This window comes from Microtus oregoni, unplaced genomic scaffold (genome assembly GCF_018167655.1).
Source record: "Microtus oregoni isolate MIOR12 unplaced genomic scaffold, Mior012 000022F_ref0000154, whole genome shotgun sequence".
In the NCBI taxonomy this organism is placed as follows: domain Eukaryota; kingdom Metazoa; phylum Chordata; class Mammalia; order Rodentia; family Cricetidae; genus Microtus; species Microtus oregoni.
The window spans coordinates 36,443,726-36,464,534 of record NW_024543081.1 but is presented as its reverse complement, the minus strand read 5'-3'; the positions used below and the strand labels follow the sequence as shown (position 1 = coordinate 36,464,534).

The 20,809-nt window shown below is 43.0% G+C and overlaps 1 protein-coding gene across 2 annotated transcripts in view; it reads right to left on the bottom strand.

Moving 5' to 3' along the window:
* Positions 1 to 1,362: 1,362 nt before the first annotated feature.
* Samd12 (sterile alpha motif domain containing 12) overlaps positions 1,363 to 20,809 on the bottom strand; it is a 404,598-nt gene continuing 385,151 nt past the window's right edge. For both annotated transcript variants that reach the window (XM_041672179.1, XM_041672181.1), the window contains exon 5: positions 1,363 to 10,050. In XM_041672179.1, the coding sequence (XP_041528113.1) occupies positions 10,028 to 10,050 (23 nt within the window). In that variant the 3' untranslated portion in view covers positions 1,363 to 10,027. The remainder of the gene's footprint in view (positions 10,051 to 20,809) is intronic.

The window sequence follows — 20,809 nt, the reverse complement described above, 5'->3', positions numbered from 1 at the left end:
AAGCAATAGATGAAGCTTCTCCACCAGGACCCATGGTGCTGGTGCTCCGAGAGAGAGAGAGAGAGAGAGAGGAGAAAGATGAGATGATGTGAGGTAGAAGGGACAGCAGAAAAATGTATCCAGGCAAACAAAAAGAGAGAGACCCATTTAATAGAGGGAAAGGAAGAAACAAGAGGAAGAGGCAAGAAGAGAAGATGCAACGCTCAGGAGTGATCCCAGAAATGACAAGATGAGAATATCTTTTGATGGGGAGGAGTCTGGTTTCACTACCTTCTAAAGAGACGACATAAACAACAAGACTGCCACATTAACCGTTCTAAAGCTGTGTGCGGAGGAGCAGAGAAAAATGTGTGCTTGGGATCAGAAGGTATGCAGAGTTCTGAGGACTTCTGCATCCACTCAGTGAGTTAACCTCAAAGGTTGTCATGAGACTTTGTTCTGGGAAATAAAAGCAAAACCAAACACTGGTGTCCTCTTGTGATGCACGATCTTTTCTGTCTGGAAACGATGCCTTTTTTCAGCTCGTGTTGAGTCAGTCCACAGTCAGTCACGCCCTGGTGTCTATATGTGTTTATTAAAATAAGCGAGGAGGTGGAAAGCAGTAATTTAGAGGAGGAGCAGGTAAAACACCTCGTTTGTATGTGGTGCATCTTAGTATTCTGGAAGTTAAGTTTTAATAAAAATTTGGAATATATATATATTAATATGTATAAATGAAAAAGGAACATATATAGATGTTTGCTACGCCAAGGCTTATGCTGAATGTGTCTAACAGCATTGGCTCCTAACTCCAGGGGTCTGAGTTAGGTGTTATTTGAAAGGCTGCATCTATTCATAAAAAGACAGATTTCTTATACTTGGTCACCACCTGAAAGAAATGCAGACAGGAGGTGTTGGGAGATGTCATTGTCCATGCTACCATGGGCATTTAAGACTCCTGTCTACAAGAGCAAATTGAGCCAAGATCTTTAGTACCTTCTTTTCTCTGATGTGTTACCATGTCTGAGGACGAAGGGCATTGTGCTTTTGTCCAGCTGTGTTCAATACTCAAGCATTCAACAGAAAGAACAATCCCATTGGTGGGCTTCATTACTGGGGGGAATTCTGGGTGCTGGGAGGAAGGCTTCCAATTCATTTCATATACATTATTTCTCCAGGAAACACAGCATAATTGAGGACAATTTTCCACCATGAATTGCATCATTAGCTAACATAGGGAAAGTGAAATGCTGTTAACTTTCCTTTTCCTTCTACAAAGCTGATGAGCTGAAGAAAATAGAAATGAAAAGTTTAATGCTATTTTTTTTCCGTTCGCCAAGGATATATGTTGAAAATCAGAATCAAAACACTTTTACACGGTAATAGAAATCCCACATTTTAATACATTGCCATGCACAGAAGGAACCAAATAACACCGAATACAAAATAGTCAAATATACAAAATGATAAAGCCGATTTTCAAGCCCGAGAGAGATCATGCTTGCAGATACAAGTGGGCAGAAATCTGTACAGTTTTATTTTTATCAGTTTAAAAAGACTCACGCCCCATCCTAGTCTTCATGAAGAAAACCCAAAATAGAAAGAAATAGTCTAAGAAAATATAAAGGAGACCCAAAGGGAATTGGCAAGTTGGTAGCTGCTCAAGATACATAAGTCAGTGGCTCAAAATTGTGGTGCACAATAAATCTTATGTTTAGAGAAGCGTTTCCTAAACATCGGATACCGTGGAGCCCAGGAATGTGGACATCCAGTGGAAAAGGCACTCTTGTTTTTGCCACATAACCTAATTGTGTCTTTCTAAGTCTGGGCCTGGAACCCTTTCTGGAGTGAAAAAGAAAAGAAAAAAGTGAACAAAGGAAAGAAGATAAAAAAAAAGCAGAACAATTGTGGGTAATGGATAAAGGAAATTCCAATTTAATGAACCAATCTTGGGAACCCAACACAATTAAGACCACTGCTTTAACTAACTGTGCACTTAAGGAAGCGTTAATGTCTACAGTCTCTGTGGACTACTGTGGTACGAGATGTGCTTTTTAGTCTTGCTGTTCAAAGAGTGAACCAGTCTTTTTTCTTTTTTTCTTAATTGGATTTCTTCCCTCCGACTTTGTTATTTTAGGAGAGAGGGATTTTCCTTCCTTCTGTCTTCTGCAGTGCTGGAGACTGAACCGGGGTCCTTCCATATGTTAGGCAAGCACTCCACCACGGAACCACAACCCCCACTCACCCAGACTCTGGAGAGCTCACTGCTGTTCTCTTTAATATTTACCAGATGATTTTGTCCTTATATCTTCCCTAGAACAAATACTAACATGCAATAGCACCTGACCAAGGAAATCTGCCACGACTATGTGATTCTTAATGCCCTCAACTTGCCAATTGCACATGCTCTGTGGCCTTGTTCCATCTGAAGTTTGGGAGTCTTTGCCTGTCCTCGTCTCTGGGTAGGTCACTGTTCTCTGAACCCTGGAGAGGGGGAGTGGTGATATGTGGACACTCTCACTGAAGGCTCTGAAAACCATCTCCTGTATCTAAGAAAAAGCTTGTGTGTGCGTGTGTGTCTGTGTGTGTGTAATTGTGTGTATCGGTATCATTATGTCTGTCTGTGTGTGTGTGTGTGTGTGTGTGGTGTATCTGTGTTTGTCGGTGTCATTATGCCTGTGTATTGGTGTCTGTATGAGTCTGTGTGTTGGTGTTTGCATGTCTGTGTGTGTCTGTGTGTGTATATGTGTGTGTCAGTGCCTGTATGTCTGTGTGTCTGTCTCTGTGTGTCTGTGTGTCCAACCATTCTTGTGTATGTGTGTTCACACACACACATGTAAAATACCATGTATTACTTTTTCATTCTTCCTTTTCTTCTTTTAATCCTAGAGTGGAGGTTTGGTAATAATAGTTTTTGAAGAAAAAAAAAACCAAAGACGAGGAACAGTATCATTAACCAAGCTCATAACCCTGTTTGCTACAACAATTATCTGTAAATACGTGGTATGGGAAAACTTTACCCTTTAGACCTTTCTAGTCCTCAAACAACCCTGTCTGCTGAGGGACGAAGAACATCCCAGAAAGGGTAAGGACCAAAGCCCCCAGCAATTGCTATTACTCCACCATTCTTGAATTCAAAACAGTTTCTTTCCCTTTATCAGTGAAGTGCCAATCTCTACAAAGCCCTAAGAATAATGCAAGTATATAAACCACAGCAGATCAATAGTTTCTTTTCTCAGGTGCTTTTTACTCCTAATCTGTAATTTTGTTACAATATTGATCTTTGCTAAAATTTCATGTAAAGCTATTTAACTCAGTGCCCAATAATATTAAATAGTTGGATTAACTAGACCTACAGTAGTGCGATTCAGGGGAGCAAGACTTTCAGTAGAATGAGTTTCAAAACATCCGCACTGCCTTGGTTGTTCAGCAGGCGGGCTTCTGTTCTCATCATCAGTAAGTTGCACAGGCAAGTTAAAGGACCTGGTCTTATTCAGTTGTCGGCAGTGTGAGCTTCTTCTACCAGCCAAACTCCAGCCTCCTCTAGCACGGCATTTGTAGGACATAGCTTTCGGCTAGAAGAGGAGAGATGGAAGCCAGTAAACTAGGCAGAGCCCCACCATTGCCAAGTGTTAAGTATGGGGTCAACACCCTTGTAGAAGCTAAGGTCTCAGTTGCTGGTGATCTGAGGTAGGAATGGGATAAGCGTGAAAAAGATGGGCTGTGGATGTGACTCATTGGTTGAACACTTGGTTAGCATGCCAGAGGCCCTGGATTCAATTCCCAGTGCTGCAAAACAAAACAAAACACAAACAAACAAGGCCAATAGCCATCAGCAACGAACATGACCTTCAAGGTTTCCATCAGTACCAGGGGTCTTTTCAATTGATTAATTTTTCGAGACAGGATCTCACGCAGCCCAGAACAGTTTCAAAATTGCTGCACAGTCCAGAATGACCTTGAACTCTTGATCTTCCCTTTCTTCTTTCTCTCAAGTGCTGGCATTACAGGCACATACCACTCTACCTGGTTTAAGTGAAGCTAAGGATCCAGTTTAGGGCTTTGTGCATGCTATCAAATCAGTGACATCTCCAGCTCCACCAGAGGCCTTTTTAGAAGAATTGGCATACGCTTTACAACTCTGATGTGCGAGGAAATATACGCCCATCTTGAGTTAACTGCATGGGATTCAGACAAGGAATTGCCCCAAACTTTCTGAGTTTGTGGTCAGCTCCCAATGTGATTGGATTAGGTGTGTGTGTGTGTGTGTGTGTGTGTGTGTGTGTGTTTGTATTTGATTTAACAATCTTCAAATGTTTAACAACACTCAAAATCCAACTATTTTTTTTGTATTTCTGCTTGAACATGGAGTCTACCTAGTGTGCTTAAGATGTCTTTTCATGGTCTTTGTGCTGTTTCAGAAGCTGGGGTCTCAGGAGCTGGCAACAGAGATTGCTCAGTTTGTAGGTGGGACAGAAGCAACTTCTAAAGTGCCCAAGGTATTGAACTGGAGGGAAAATTGGTTTCTCTTTCCCAGGTGAAATAAGGATCTATCATAACAAGAAGTTTTGTTTTAGAATTCTGTGTCAGCACAAAGGATTTTAATATATTTTTACAGAACTTGAGGAGGTTTTGGTAACACTAACCAAAGAAGGGAAAGACCTGTACAACAAGAACTTTAAGTTTTTGAAGAAAGAAATTGTGGAAGATGTCAGAAAACAGAACTTGAGAAAAGGTGGTGTGATCAAATGCAATTCCAAAAAATGGATTTGTGTGTTCTTTCAAAGGCAAAACAGGAACCCTACGTTTAATAACTACGTCTATGCAAATATGGAGAAACACCATGTGATTCAGCCATTTATTGCCTATGATCCGAATGATTGAATTCTAGAAGGTTGTGGACCTGATGGCTGGCAAACAGCACTCCCCAGTGTTTTGGTTAGCTCAGGTGTGCGGGCCTCGAAGTCAGGTGAAATTTTTTTCTTTCTTTTTTTTTTTTTTTTTGATATTTTGAGACAGAGTTTCTCTGGGTAGCTCTGGCTGTCCTGGAAATTGCTCTGTCGACCAGGCGGGCCTCAAACTCAGAGCTCCACCTGCTTCTGCCTCCCGAGGGCTGGAATTAAAGGCCTGCATCCCCACTGCCCGGTTCAGTAGATTCCTTAGCTTTTCAGCTGCTATGCAAATAAGAGACACGTGGAACAGAAAGTCCCAGTTCTAAGATCCATGCTGAAGCTACTGAAAGTTTCTGAGGTTTGGAAAACAATACAACAATTGATCGAGCCACCCCCACCCCCCAACATTATTTCCAAAATTCGAAAATGCTAAGTGATCAGTAGGAATGCAGAAAGACCAACAGTGTTTGGTATTCTTGTGTCAGCTGACTTGGGATTCAGCCTGAGTCCTGTCACCAGTGACATTTAGATGGCAGTCAGTGTAGATTGCTGGTGTCTTTTACTGCTGGGAAATAAGTACGGAAGGGGGTTCTGATGGGAGAATTCTTGGGTATTTAAGGTTCTTAAGTAGCCTTATATGGCAAATGAAACAGGTTTAAAATATCTTGAATGATCAGATCTCCCTGTTCAGCAGGAGGCATCTCTTTGTCATTTGATGTGAAGCAGAGGACCAGCAGTGAGTGGGCCATGCCTCATGGTCTTTTTCCTTTTCATTTTGCCACCTAAATTTCACGCTACACATTTTAGAGTTTAGATATAGTGCCTGTCCCTTCCCAGTTCCTCATCCAGGATTTTGCCTCTGAAATGAACATGATGGACACAGGTGCTAGCATTGATGCTGTCCCTGTAGCCACCTTCACAAAGGCATACCTGGTCATTCTTTTTTGCCTCAGTCACAGCTTTCAGAAATCTATTCCAGTGTATGTCAGCTACATCACCATAGGAACGTAACTGAATCAGCCTTCTTCTACTTTTAAGCTCCCAGAAATTCTGTCTGTTGACACATCAGAGTTCACGAGACCATGCTCCGGCTCTAGGATTAGACCCAGCTCTAAAGAGATTGAGGTGGAGGCTTGCTTGTCTTTGAACTAGAGTCCTCAGCTGTGCTCAAGAAGATATAGCTCCTGGCTTGCCCTCCTCTCTAATCCCCCTGGCCTTGCTTTAATGATCACCCCTGACCAGTGACTTTTTGGAGACGAAAATGGGAGCCCAACTGCTGTTTGGGCTGCATCAAGGTCAAGCTTAAAACTGAATTATTAGTCAGGACAGGGGAAAAAACAGTGAGGATGATGTGGTTCTATCTGAGTTCTTTCTAGAATCCTTGAACTATACCTATAGTACTATACAAAAGAAAGAGATGAAAAGAAAACAAAATCACACACACATCAAAAAAAGGAAAAAGTGGGAGAGGTGATGAATAAAAAAAAGCTTCAAAGAATAAAAGGATCTTTGTCATTTCCAAAGATTAGGTTTTTAAGTCTATGGCAGCTTTAAGTCTAGTTGTCAAGTAGCAAAATTACTCTAAAGAACACGGAAGCAAACATCGCAGAGAAAGTAGCTGCTAATGCATGGGGGAAGAGGTTTGGATTAAAACAAAATGTGTTAGGGGTGTCTTGAAAACTTTACTTTCTTGAGACTTCATTGTTGCTATCCAAAACCAATTACGTGACATTTGCAGACAAAGCATTTAGGGTGTGTGTGTGGTGGATCCATTTGGGGTTCTTATCCTTAGTTTATATGCACAGGTATCTTTGATCTTCTTCTCCCCCATTGAATGTTGAAAAATGGCACGTTCTCCTCAGTACGGAGGACTGCATGCCTCTGTTTGGGCAGCTGCAGAGTGACTCTGGAGAGAACCTGGCATGTTTACCCGTATGAAGGAGGTAGAAATCGAATTGGTGGGTATACATGTCACAGAGCTTGTGCAGGGATTTGAAGGTAAGCCATATTCGGTAAAGCAAGTTGATTGGGTTCCTATCCCTCCTAGGCAAGTCTCAAGCTACTGGTCCAACTTGCTTTGGACCCCAGCAGAACCATGACGCTCTGCATATTTAAACTTGATTTTGGATCTGAACCGAGCTAATCCTCTCGGCATCCTGGAGAGTCTGATAATTATTCATTTCAGTCCATTCCCAAGAGTATCTTTCCTGCCTAAGTGTGTCAGCCTTTTAGTAAAAGGGGTAGCACAAGCTTAAGAAAAAGGAAAACTTAAACCTCAATCATGTACAGTCTTTAGATATTGAAACGTTTTCCCCTTAGCTCCCCATATCTCCTACCCTACAAAACAAAACCCACCATAGATTCGCCTGGATTCCTGGAAGGTAAAATTGCACACTCGTTTCTGACTCATAACAAAGCAAGAAGTAACCACGGGGCAATCTCACAGAGGATCTCCATGCAACAAAGAAGCCGAAGGTCCTGAATGAAATCATTTCTCCCATTCTTCTGGTTTTGGTTGTGCACGTACAGATTTTGTTCCATCATGATTCCAAACCTTTAATGATTTCAAATAGTGCTTGACAGTTTGGAAAACAGTACGGGCTCATATGCAAATATGGAGGTTGTACCAGGAATTAAGGCATTTTTTTTTTTAAGAGATAGCATTTTTCAACTGGGGTCTTTAAGGGCCTTCATTTTGTCATTTTTCCATTTCCATCTTCACCCATTATCTTTCAAAAATGTTACAGTATTCCTCTGACTCCAAAAAAAAGAGGTAACTTTTTTTTTAATTGCTCAGATTATTTTGCATCAGCCCAAATAACAACAGTCTATGATCACTTAGTGGACATCTGCACAGAATAGGCATCAGTTTTCTGAGGGTTTTAGCGAGAGTCTCAAAGTGGCACTGACTCCACCTGCTAATTCCCAGCTACAGTGTCTCAGACCTGGCAGGGTTTAGAGGACTCATTAGGACCAATTCTGGGTCATTGGGGGATATTTAGAGAACTGGCATCTCAGAGAATGCACTGTAGTGATAAATATAGAGAGTGGGGTGGGCATGAAGGAGAGCAACGGGGAGCTGCTAGGGAAAGTTCTGATCAACTTAGCTGGCTGTCTAGCAAGGTTCTAGATGTATTCTGAAGCTGCCCACTCATTCAGGAATGGAATCTGCCTGTTGTCATCACAAGCATCTTCCTATGTTCTCTGGCAAGGTGAGGACGGTGGACCTAGATCTCTCAGCTCAGTTTGTGCTGTGAAAAAAGAGAGTAGTGTTTGAAGGAGAGAATTCAATAGAAGCAGGAAGAATGTGCCTTCTGTACTAGAGTTGACCCAGTACCATTCATGGCCCATGGTGGTCCCTCAACAGATGCTTGCTTGCTGGACAAAAAGAAGGCATGAAGGGACACATAAACCCTGCTGGTGGAACGAAGGCAAATGGATGGGTCATAGAGCGGGACCCATGGCAACCTGGGCTTGCATTACCAATTTCAACTTTTTAGAGAATTATGGTCTGGGGTTGCTTTGACGGTTCTGGTTTAAAGGTCCCGATCTCACGGTTAGCTATCATTTCTCTGAGGCCCCTCTCTAGCTCACATCTGGAGCCACCCTGCAGAGAGATACTGTTAGAGAGATACTATGTGTATTCAGGTCTTTCCACTTCCTGGGACCGCAAGTGGGGACAGAGAATGAGGGCTTGGGGACAATACAAAAATGTCTTGCTTGTTTATGCTGGCAGGGTACCAGATATTGTTACACCCATTGTAAATATTAGTCTCTGATGCCTGTGGGTTCCAGGTTAGGTTAGTGAGTGTTCATGACACACTTTTGTGTTTTAATTCAGCCAAGGTTCAATGTCCAGGGAAAAGATGCTAATGTATCACAAGGGGGCAATCAATATGAACGAACACTTCTGGTGTTCAGGTTAAAAACACTGACTGAATGGACGGTTTCCCAGGACTGTGCTTTGTTGTTGGATAGAATTAAAGAAAATAGTCATATATACATCCCAGGAAGCATTACCATGGAAGAGTGAGTTCTGTGCCAAGGAAGAAAACCTACTGTGGGCTGAATATTTTACTTCTCTGGGCACACAGTGAGGTCGTTTGATGCTTCTCTCTGGAACTGTGATTTGAAACTTGACCTCTGGAAGTTTTCCTAAGTGTGGAAGTGGGGCCACTAAGGTAGGCTGCATTCTGCTGCCCTTGGCATTAATCCACGAGTCTCTGTGTTTGGAAGATCTCCTCTGTAGGAGAGGAGTTTGTAGGCATGGGCCAGAGAGAAGCATCTTGTAAAGTGTGTCATGATGTGATGTGTGAAGTTGTTCCTGGGTACAGTGAAGCGAGACTTCAAAGAGTCCAGTTACTAGACTTGCTAGCTTCGGCTTCCCTTTGTGCTGGAAGTAATCCAGTTATCCGGTGAAGCATCAGCAAGTGAAATCTAACAGTATCGTGGCCATATTTACAATGATCTACCACAGAACACTGAGAGTATACTAGGAGTGGAGTTTGTCTTGGACAGTCTGAGCCAGAAATAAGACAAGAGTTAGAAAGAAGAGAGGAGACATTTGTTTCTCTACATGTACCAGATGTGGTTTCAGCTCAGTGTCGTGTTCTCAGATAAAGTGCTTCAGCATTAGACAGAACACCTTGGGACACCACAACTAACACAATCAAGACGCGTTTACATTCCTACCAGGGCATAATATTGTGAACCCTTCCACGGAGACTGCAGAACTCTTGTATTTGTTTTTCTAAAACATCATGCCATCTGCACGCTTAATGAAATAAATCCAGTAGTTGCCATGCTAACACAGGACTTGTCGTGAAGGGCACAGACAGAGCCCAAGGGGAACTTGAGTTATGCACAGTGATGAGAACTGGAAGTAATTTTCCAGCTAATGGCCTGCCAATGACCACTTGGAACGAGTTGGCACTGTACGTTATGCACCTCATTTGAAAATCCACGGCAAACCAAGATGAATTTTTTATCCTCCCAAACTTCATGATCTTGACTGAATAGGCGTCTTCTCAGATAATCCAGTTAATCTGCCCATGCTTCAAGGATCTCTTCTGGCAGTGCCAAGAGTAAGTCTTTCTCTGGGGAACAGGCCATGCTCATGCCCACTGGCCAGGCAGCGGCTTGCATGGCTACTGTGTTTATGGAGAACTCTCCACTGAGGCTGCAAGAAAGGAAGAAGGGTGGGGGGAATATGGTTAGTGGCTTCCTTTATAGTCTGACATACCAACATGTAACACTTATCTTATTTGAATAAACCCTAACACCCTTAGGTCAAAGAGAAAGGGCTAGCCGAGACGAGGGTTACTCAACTCAGGATGGATTAGTGGTGACTTGTCATGAAAGATCTTTGTACCTGTTGGCAAAACAGAAGACGCCCATTTCAAGAGCCAGGTCACATTCCCTGGAGGGCAAAACTGGGTCTCTGGACTTGGATTTCAGTCCCTTGACAGGGTATCAGGCTAGGAATCTATATCATTTTCTAGAGCTGCATGCATGTCTGGACCTGAGGCACTAGGAGTATGAGTTTGGAAATGGCGCAAGACGTGTGTGTATGTCTGTGTGTGTCTGTTTGTCTTTTTGTAAGGATGGTTTCATTCATTAGGAATTCTAAATAAAATCACTAGGGAAATATTAGAAGCAGTATGATTAAGAGCGCCTGAGTTTGCACATTGGGTTTGGGGCTAGAAAGAAGAAGCCATTCAAATCTGCCTAGAGATTGGAACTATGGGAACTGTAGTCCTGCTTCAGACTTTGAATTCTGGGATAGATTTATTATCCTCATTTTAACTTTGGAATTTCCCCATTATTTTATCTGGCTGTTTTACACACTGTTCTCCACATACAGGTCCTCAATAATTCATCTTTATGAGTATACATGAATGCTTTCTCTAAGAACTCAACATTAGTTTTATTTAATCCACAAAATTACTGAGCAACAGCAGGAGTTATTGATGGAAAAGAAGTATTCCTAGGTTTGTGAGGCGAGCTGGCTCTACAAAACACAAGAAGATACACAATTTGTAAGCAAGTGTTTGATTAAAACTTGTTACTTATGAGAAAAATGCAAAACAAAAGGTCCTCTTGTAAGTGTATTAAATATCAAATAGTAACACACACTTCTGATAAGGCCGGAATGTGAGCAGAATGTTAATACGTTGCTCGTGGCATTGTAAACTGGAAAAATAACATCCATTTATTTAAAAATCATTAAAAATTTATATCCTCTGATCTAAGGATCCCATTCCTAGGACTGGACCCAAAGGGAAAATATGAAAAATGAAAGAAGCTCTGAGCAAAAATCTGTAAGCTAGAGGTTGTTTATACTACAGGAAAAGCTGGAAAGGAGCCTATTGTTGAAAAATTTAAGTTAAGCAAATCATAGTACAAATTTAAGTTAAGCAAATTATAGTAACTAATAAGATGGATCGTTAAAATCATACTAATTTTGATGATTATATAGCAACAGGATAAGCAGTTATGATATACTATAATATAGAACATAATATATTCATAAATGAATGGTAAGTGAAAATGGAAAATGTGCTCCTCGTGTGATTGTTAAATACTTTGCAGAACAGTAGGAAAAATGAGGCCCACTATGTGCACACTCCCAAACAAGTTTCACTAATGCATCATGGTAGCTGACATTCACCAGTCCTAACTAGAAAAACGATACTTCATTCTTTCACACAGAGATGACACGCCACTGCCATTGAGAGAGGGAGGGAGAGAGAGAAAGAGAGAGAGAGAGAGAGAGAGAGAGAGAGAGAGAGAGAGAGACACTAACATGGGGAAAAACATCCTGGTCAGCCTATAGGGAAGCCATACAGCCCTGAAGCACAGCATAGATCTCATGGATGCTGACACAGCACAGCACAATATTCTTGAGGCTGTCGTTGCAATCAGATCTGGGAGATGTATGTGCTCGGAAAAAGGCCAATGAGATAAAATTCAAACAGGAATAATGACAGTTACAGACTGAGCCCGGCTGAGTTACTAGACGTACACCTTTGTGTGGAATTTGCAGTTAGGTGTATCGTCCAAATAGCTGTGTTGTTTATATGGGCTTCCAAGAGCTCATGGGGGCAGATGTGTTAAAGTTGTATTCATGGACTTAACCTTAGTCTATTATACTTAATGTTTTTAGCCTTCAGTGTCCAATATTCTTCTTAGGAATAGGAAAAGCCACCCCCATTTCACAAATAAGGAAATCAAAGATCGGAGAGTTACTAGCCTAAGGTTACCTAGGTTCCAAGTTATTGTTAGAGATAGGCAGTTCTACCCTAGTGATGTAACCGTGTGACAGGTTGAAAATACAAAATACAAGTGCCCAGAGTCTTTCCCATTTCCCCTTTCTTGGGTGGGATTCTGTCTTTACCCACAAGCCCAATCAGCATAATGAAAGGCGATGATAGGCAGGGTAGGAAATTGGAGTAGAAATTAATCTGTATCAGGATGGATAGAGAGATGTTCTGATAGACTATGAATATAAAAGGCAGTAGAGGCCACAGACACATTTTCAGGATTGACAAGATGTTGGGATGTGACTTCATCAGCAGAATTCTTGGGAAGAGAAATAGCCAAAGGGGGAAGTACATTGCGGCATAATGCTGCATTTTACATCTTTCTACGACATTAGATCAACCTTCACTGTTCGTTAATGGCTCCTGCAGTTAGTGTTGGGTGTCTTTTAGCTAAGTCACCATGTTGTATTAGGCTCAGGAGAAATAAGAAGTCATTATTTACACAAGTACTCAGTTAGATTAAAACTCAAACTGGGTGTGATGGTGCCCACTTTTAATCCCAGCACTCCAGAGGCAATTAGATCTCTGTGAGTTCAAGGCCAGCCTGATCTCACAAGTGAGTTGCAGGACAGCCAGGGCTACACAGAGAAGCCCTGTCTCAAAAACCAAAAAAAAAAAAAAAAAAAAAAAAAAAAAGTGAAAAAGCACACAAACAAACAAAAAACCTTGAACCTTAGTCTTTTTATCACATATGTTCCGCAGCAGACTTTTCTGCCCTTGCTATAGATATTTTTTGGAAGTGGTAATTTTTTTGTGTCTGTGTATATATGTGTATGGGCATGCATATACCACCATGAATGTTTGGAGGTCAGAAGCAATGCCTTAACCTTCCCCTTCGACTTTCTGAGGGCGAAGCCCTATCTTACTGTGTCTTGTTAAAGCACTATGCAGTATCAGATATATAGTCCGTACTTAAGATATAGCTGGGAAATTAAGAATGGCATAATATTGGGGAAGACTCATTATTTGCTTGTTTAATCCAGTAATTCAGTTTCATTCTTGGATTCAACCAGATTTGATCCAGAATATGGGCTAAGTAGGGAAGTTTTGCAAACCCAGTAGTCAAGAGCATGGGTTCTGGAAGGATCTTGATTCACTTCCAAAGTCATCACTTTGCTGGCTGTGACATTTTTCAGTCTTTAAAATAGGTCACATAGTCTCTACCTAGATGAGTTGCCGTGATGACAAAATGATCCCAGAGGAAAGGCCCTTTGCACCATGTTTAGCAAATAGGAGATAACTGATCAGTGACAGCTTCTGTTGTTTTATTCCTATCACAGGTTCCCAAAGTTCCGTTGGGAAATCAGAGATACAAATATCTCCTTGTTCAAGGGCTGAAAAAGAAAGAAAATGTCCAGATGTCAGGCCATTGTGCCCTCTCTCCACCTGCCAGGCCACAGCCACTGTACTCTGCTTCCGCTCTCTAGATTAGTGCAGACCTTAGACAGTGGCCTGATAACGGGAGCTTCTAACACTTCAAAGGCAGGAAGTGACTCCCCTGGCAGGCAACAGGCAGCCTGGCAGAGGGCTCAGGACTTAAGTGTTGAGCTTTACCTCCCTTCACCCCGGCAACAGGGGATGAAGCGTTACCATATTTGGAGAAAAGATACTCTGTCCGATAACGCCACATCTCATGCTCTTAGAGGAGCAAATACAACTTTTCCCTTGAGAGGAGGCATTTAGAGTCTTCCATTCAGAAAGAAAGGGACGTGTCTGTCATGGAAGTCAAGTTCGAAGTCTTCTGTGTGGGCCCAAATTGCTTTCAGCCTTGTTTGGAATTTACAGCAGGTGGGAGTGAGTGCCAGTATTGCTTAATCTAACAGCCAGTAGGCAGTCTATGTGTACTGAGCAGGCACCGCGGGCCAACTAAGACTGTACAGACAAGTGTTTGCTGGAGCGAGAGTGCCATTTTGGAGGTCTTCATCAGCACATGCTCAGAGGAGGGCAGGCACACGAATTTGTCCCCACCCTGTGGCTAGGATGCACAGGACTGAGACCAGACCCCAGATCTGCTGTCACCATAAGTCCTTCCCGACTGTAAGAAAGAATGCATGTCAGGAAAAGGAGTTCTCTAACTCTAACAGGAAGAGAAGTGAAAAAACAAGGAATTACACTGTGTAAAAGAATCTTCATTAAACACAAACGACGGAGTGCCGTAGAAGCGGTTTAACCCACAGAAAGCTAGTTCATTTCTCTTTCAACAGTGTGTGGCCTTTCACAGTATGGCTGAGTGGCTCTCAGATGAGTACAGTTCTGCCCCAGGGCAGACAACTGGCACTGTCTGCAAGACATTTCTGGTCGCGACTCACGGCGGTTACTACCAGCACCCAGTGAGTCGGGGTCAAGACACCGCTAAACACTTAGGAATGCGTAGGAGAGCGCCCCAACAAAGACGCCTCCAGCTCGAAATGTCAAACGTGCTGGGGTTGGTTCGGCAGACACGGATCCCTGCTTATTTTCTATTCTTGGTTGCGAGCCAAATATATCACTCTCAAAATAGGTCAAGATAAAAACCAACCTAAGTGGGCCTCTTCTCTGCACAGGCAATAAGGCTAATTTCCAACCTCACTGCTCTCTTCTATTCATCATTTTCTCATTTTTATTTGATTTTATATTCAGGGCAATCAAAACCTTTAAAGCCAAATCACTTCTAACTTCTAGAACCCTCACAGGCATGCCATTAGAAGAATCAAGACCGGATGATTTAGGCAGGTATGCTCAATTAATTAATTAGTATACAGGCAAGAAGTTAGAAGAGGAGGACAAGGGATGGCGTATGGGGCTATAAAACTAAGCCTTGTGATCAGGGCTTCTGGTAGGAGATACCATATGTGGTTTTGGAGTTGCTGGTTCGATTTCTATCACTCCTTGTCCCCAAAAGACTTACGAGGGTATCTTCTCACCGAGAACGTGATTAAAGGATTGATTTTTACCCTCCCGTTGTGGGAAGATGGAGGTCAGAATCTCTAACAGGGTGGTGTCAGAATGGCAGAGAACTTGCATGAAGAGTAACAATAAAGCTGATGCTATATTTAGACACTAGCCTGTAGCTTCTCACACGGCCTAGAAACGTGGAAAGCATCATGCTGTGGAGATGAAGATATTTGTGTGAGAGACCAGTGTTCGAGTTGGAAGGTTGGGCAAAGCTAATGGCCCTCTGTAGTGGGGGTAGGTCTCAGATTTGATTTTTTTTTCTTTTCTTTTTTTTCGAGACAGGATTTCTCTGTGGCTTTGGAGCCTGTCCTGGAATTAGCTCTTGTAGACCAGGCTGGCCTCGAACTCACAGAGATCCACCTGCCTCTGCCTCCCAAGTGCTGGGATTAAAGGCGTGTGCCACCACTGCCCACCTAGGCCTCAGATTTGAATAGATGAAGGAATAAGTAATGGGTCATTCATGTTTGCTGCCAGGACTTTGGTCCTATACTCTTAGCTTTCAAGCTTGTAGATCATGAGACTTCTGTTTCCATAATTAAGTGAGCCCATTCCTATAATAAGCCTCTGTCTTATATATGTTTGTATATTTACAAACACATATGCGTGCATATATATGGATACATCTATGTCATCAATCATTTCTGTTCCCATGGAGATCTCTGGGTAATACAGTTAATAATCATGGCGGTAACAGTAAACAGGAGCATTAGCCAAGTACTCACCACGCGCCTAGCATCATACTCAAGAACCTACGTCTATTTTGCAGCAACCAGGTAAGTGGGCACACTAGCTCCACTCCACAGATGAAAATAGCCAGGCTTAGAGAAACAGATTGCCTAGGACAGGCTGCAGCAAATGGGGCAAAGACATGCAAAGGTGCTTGTTTATTCCAGAACTATTAAGTATGAAATACACTTACATAGGAGGGAAGGACTCTGTTGCCATCTCCCATCCCCTGATCCCAGTCTCTATTTTCCTATAGAATGTGGTTGACTCCTTGTACGGTAAGAGGAGGAGTGGTTCTGTTGCCTGACTCTGCAGTTCTCACGGCCTCTAGGGAGTTCCAAAGGGTTCAGAACGGAGGGAACGCTCCTGTACTTGAAATGACCGAGAAGAAAAGAATGTGTTGAGAGAGCCGAGATTTCTCCTCTTTTCCTCAGTTCTGGGCAGGAGGGTCAGTGGGTGAGCAAGGCAGGGTGGGAAGAACTTGCTCACTTACTCTAGTATCACAAGCACAACTGTTACTCGTGTAAGCTTAGCCAGTTCTAGTTACCCTGCTTGGATTACTCTGTGTACACATGAGGTTACAACAGTGTATCCCATACATATATAAAGTTACTATGTGTCAATAAAAGTTTATTGTATGCTTTTTTATAAATTTTAAAATCTCTCTCTTGCTCTTTCCCAATGGTGTGTGTGTGTGTGTGTGTGTGTGTGAGAGAGAGAGAGAGAGAGAGAGAGAGAGAGAGAGAGAGAGAGAGAGAGAGAGACAGACACACACACTGTGGTCATGTGTCAGTGCACATCAGCTATATTGTGTGAGACTAGATGAGAGGCCCTTACCACCTTGCCTGGGACAGATTTCTTGTAGTACACGGCTACCTAGGCCAGGCTAGCTCCCTCCCAAACTTCTTGGGCCTCTCCCTTCTGTGTTTCCCACATTGCCATAGTAGGCCTGGAATTCCAGCTGTGTACACACCACATCTGGCTTTACCTGGATTCTGGCCCTCGTGCTGCAGCAGCAAGTACTTTTCTCCTCGCGCCATCGCCCTAGCCTCTACGTTTAAAAGACTGACTATGGAAAACAAACCTAAAGCAAACCTTCCGGAAATCAACTCTGATTCACACAGGTTAAATTGCATTTCTAGCTTCCGGGGTTTAAAAGCTGACATTTGCACCGCAGGTCTTCCAACATGCCTGCGTGAGACTCACCTGTGGGAGCTTCTCTGAGGTTTTGCTTTGTCTTGCTCTCTCCCCCTATAGTGGATCAAAATGTCCAGGGGGGAGATTGGAAAGCTATATGTTAAACAAGAGGAGCAGGAATGCTCATGAAGTCGGCTTGGCAGCCGTCCACGAAAACACCCACGTCTTTCCCCCAGTATTTAAATAGTAGTTATTTGTCCTTCAGACAGAGAAAAGTGGTATCGACTGTGGGAAAATGTGGTTTATAGCCTTGCTCTTTTCACATAACAAAATAACCAGAATCCTGGATATAATACAAGGCAGTGATCCAGTGCTGGGTTGCAGTGTAGGGCAGGCAGGGGAGGCTTGGAGACCTGCACAAGCTATCTAACTTACGCAAAGTTCCAGGGACTTGAGCATGTCCTAGCCTTCCAGTAGTTTATGCTTCCTGCAGGCTTCTGCGTACACATATTCCCCTGGACACTGGGTGAAGTGTCCCACAGCGCTTTGAGGGGATAGGGCTGGAGGGGTTGCAAATTCCTATGCTGTGAGTCTATTAGAACTTGCTTTGTCTTGTACGAACATCACTTGATGGTATATCTGTCTTCAGGCTAGTACTTCATGTTGTTCAGAAGTGTTCCAGGGAGCTCAAGACATTGCTCTGCGCTCCAAATGGGAGGAATTAGGTCCACTCCTTTTAGAGATGGACCATAGATTTGAATTTCTAATCATGTTCCTGGGGATGGAAGTGTTTATAGCTGCTCTGGAAATTGTTATGAACCTCAAGTTCTTTCAGGGAAGAGGTATGTCTCACTTTTCTCATTCTGTGCAGCATGTATTTGGGGGTGGTGGGGAATGTCAAAGTTGTTCTTGACATGTTCGTGGAATGAGAGCATGACCATGCAAATAAACATACGAAGACAGCTACACGAGCAGTTAGCAGCTCCTTCTTGTTCTTTAATGAGAACTGGAGCAGAGATTTCAGTATACGGAGTAAAGTCTATGAGCATCTAGGGTATCCATTGCTTTAGGTCTTTAGGAATCATTTGCCCTGGAAACCAGAAAGAACCTCCCTCTGCTGTATAGCTAGCATGAACCAGATACCAGCTGACAGCAGTAGATGATTCCCTTGTACCACACAAATACGAAATGATGCATTTTGGGGATAAAGGACCATCCGGCCAGCTGCTCTCTGCAGGGATGCATTTGTACAGCCAATTAGTCTGCGGTAACCCCGTGACTCCATCCTTTGCACTGGATAGACGCAAGTGTCTCAAGTCATTACATTCTGACAGCCGTTCTAAGAGCCCCAACATCCTTTCAGAGGAAAACTCAGTCCACTGGCACAAGCAATAATGAACCAAAGAGAGCACAGCTATGTACCTTGAAGTTCAGTCCTATCTGCCATTGAACTTCCCCTCCTCTACAGCACCAGCCAGCTGGCTGAGAACATTCTAAAGGATTGTTTTCTATTTTCTCTCGTTGCTTCTCTACCCCAGCTTATTCATCACAGAACACGGAACTCTGCTTGCCTGTCTGTCAACTATATGAGCAAACCTGCTTTCTCTTTCTTCCTGCTTGTTTCTTTATTCATGCATCTATTTCTTTGCCTGTTTGCACTATTTAGCCTTATTGAATCTCAGGAGCTTCCCTGTTGGCCAATCCAACAGCTTCTTCCGTGGAAGAGTATTCGTACCTAGGATTCTCTTCTTTAGAAAAGGAATGATAGTAAAACAAAAAATATTCTCCAGTTTTTCAAGAGAAAAGAGAAAAGCACTCTTCTGCAGGAGTCTACCAGGTACACTTGGTGTTTCTTCTTTTCAGTGCCTAGTGTCAAGGGAGTCAGAAGAATCTCTTCATGAAACACTGCTTTGCAAATCAAAGTGACAGCAAATTTGGAACATGGGCACACACTCTTGGAGCAGAGGGCACCTCAGCACTTGATTCTTAACTTTCAGTGTATGCTGAACAACGGGACAGCATATCGTCGATCCTGCGGTTCACTAGTGGCCACGAGGACATGGACCACACTCTGAGCAGCAAGGGCAGGGGACTCCCAACTACTGTAGCACTGGATACTTTCGATTTTTGCAGTGATGGATGTGTCCTAACGGTTCTAGTACAGTAGCCATTAGCTACTGGGCACTTGAAGCATGAAGAGTGTGTGAAACACCTTTTCTGTGGCCGTGGTGGTGGAGTTGGGTGTAGCATGTTTGATAAGTGTGAGTGTATGCGGGTGTGTGGCTTCATGTACCCTCCATTATATTAAGTTCAGTGAGTGTCTCACTGAATCTGGGGCTCACCGGCTAAACTGGATGTCCAGACAGCTTCAGAGATCTGCCTGTGTCCTCTTAGCAGAGCACTGGGGATACAGGCAGCTGCACTGCCATGCCTGTCTTTTTATGGGGGTGCTGGGACCTGAGCTCACATCCTTGTGTTTGACAGCAAGTTCTCTTAACCTTCTGAACCATCTCTCCAGCCCATGGAAATTACTTTTAGCTTTAATTTTACGTCACGTATGTTTACATGTCTGTGTGTGCCAAGTGGCTGCAACACTGTAGAATTGAACTAAGACAGAGATTGAGCAAGATGGCCTCAGAAAAGAAAGTCACCCAGCAAGGGGAACTCCCTATGCTGTCACCCATATTATAAATTTGTTCTTGTCCACACCTGCCTTCTTCCTGTTCTCTTCAGTGTGGCTCATGGCTTCCCCTCTGCCTTTGTACAAGTTCCCAGAGTCACTGTATATACAACATGGTAATTAGGGAGAACTCTACAAACATTCCGAAGTGCAGAAGATTATCTCGTTTACTCAAACCTCTTGGACTTGGCAAAAACCAAGCAAGAGACCTTAGGAGGAATGGATCACTTGTTATGAGCCGTTCTACCTTGGAGTCTGTCTGGCAGGATTCTGAAATCAGGATCTAAGGTCACAGTGCTGTGGGTTTTGGTTCTTGGGTCCAGACACAAGGGACAGTTGCATGTAGTGGAGGAAGACAATAGCAAAGAAAGAAAAAAAATGAAAAAAGAAAAGAAAAAAGAAAAAGGAAGAAAGAGAAGAAAAGAAAAGGGAAGATAAGAAAAGAAAAGAAAAGAAAGAGCACTCAGTATAAACCAAGTTCTCTCCAAATGAGAACACACTGAGTGCCGGGAAAGGGCTGGGCTTGCTCTGTCTAAACGGGAGTCAGCAGGTTACAGTCTGTGTTACAGTTAACGAGATTTGGAGATGTTCCCTGAGCTAGTGAGTATTAATTTCCATTGAGGAAAAAGTTATGAGGCTTGGATGTCTTAATGATAACAGATAATTTCTCTGTGTGGGCAGAGCTACAAAGTGTGTTGCTATGGAACTGTGCGGATTGGGCACTTTCTTTTGCGCACAGTTTCCCCCTCCGAGAATCCACTTGGCATGAGTTACAAACCTGCTTGGGGACTCTGGTGATTAATTGCTTGAACTGGCTGGTGGCCATCAGCAGGACCGTGCAATTTACCAGTTTCCACGTGGAATTATGAAGCTGAAGGTTTAATGGGATTTCAGGTAATAGAGCCCAGATGTCCAAAAGCAGGATGTTCGAGATTTCACCGATTTGCAAGGCTGTGGAGTTTAAGCATTATTTATTTCCTGCTGAGATATCCCTCTCCCATCTTTACGCAATCTTGGACCAGTCAAATGCAAAGGCCTTCACCTTGACATACTGTATCCAGAGAAGCCATTCCTGTGCACACACCTGCAGCCAACAGTTCAGATACAAGCTCCCTGCCTTGTGGTCCAGGCTCTTGAGG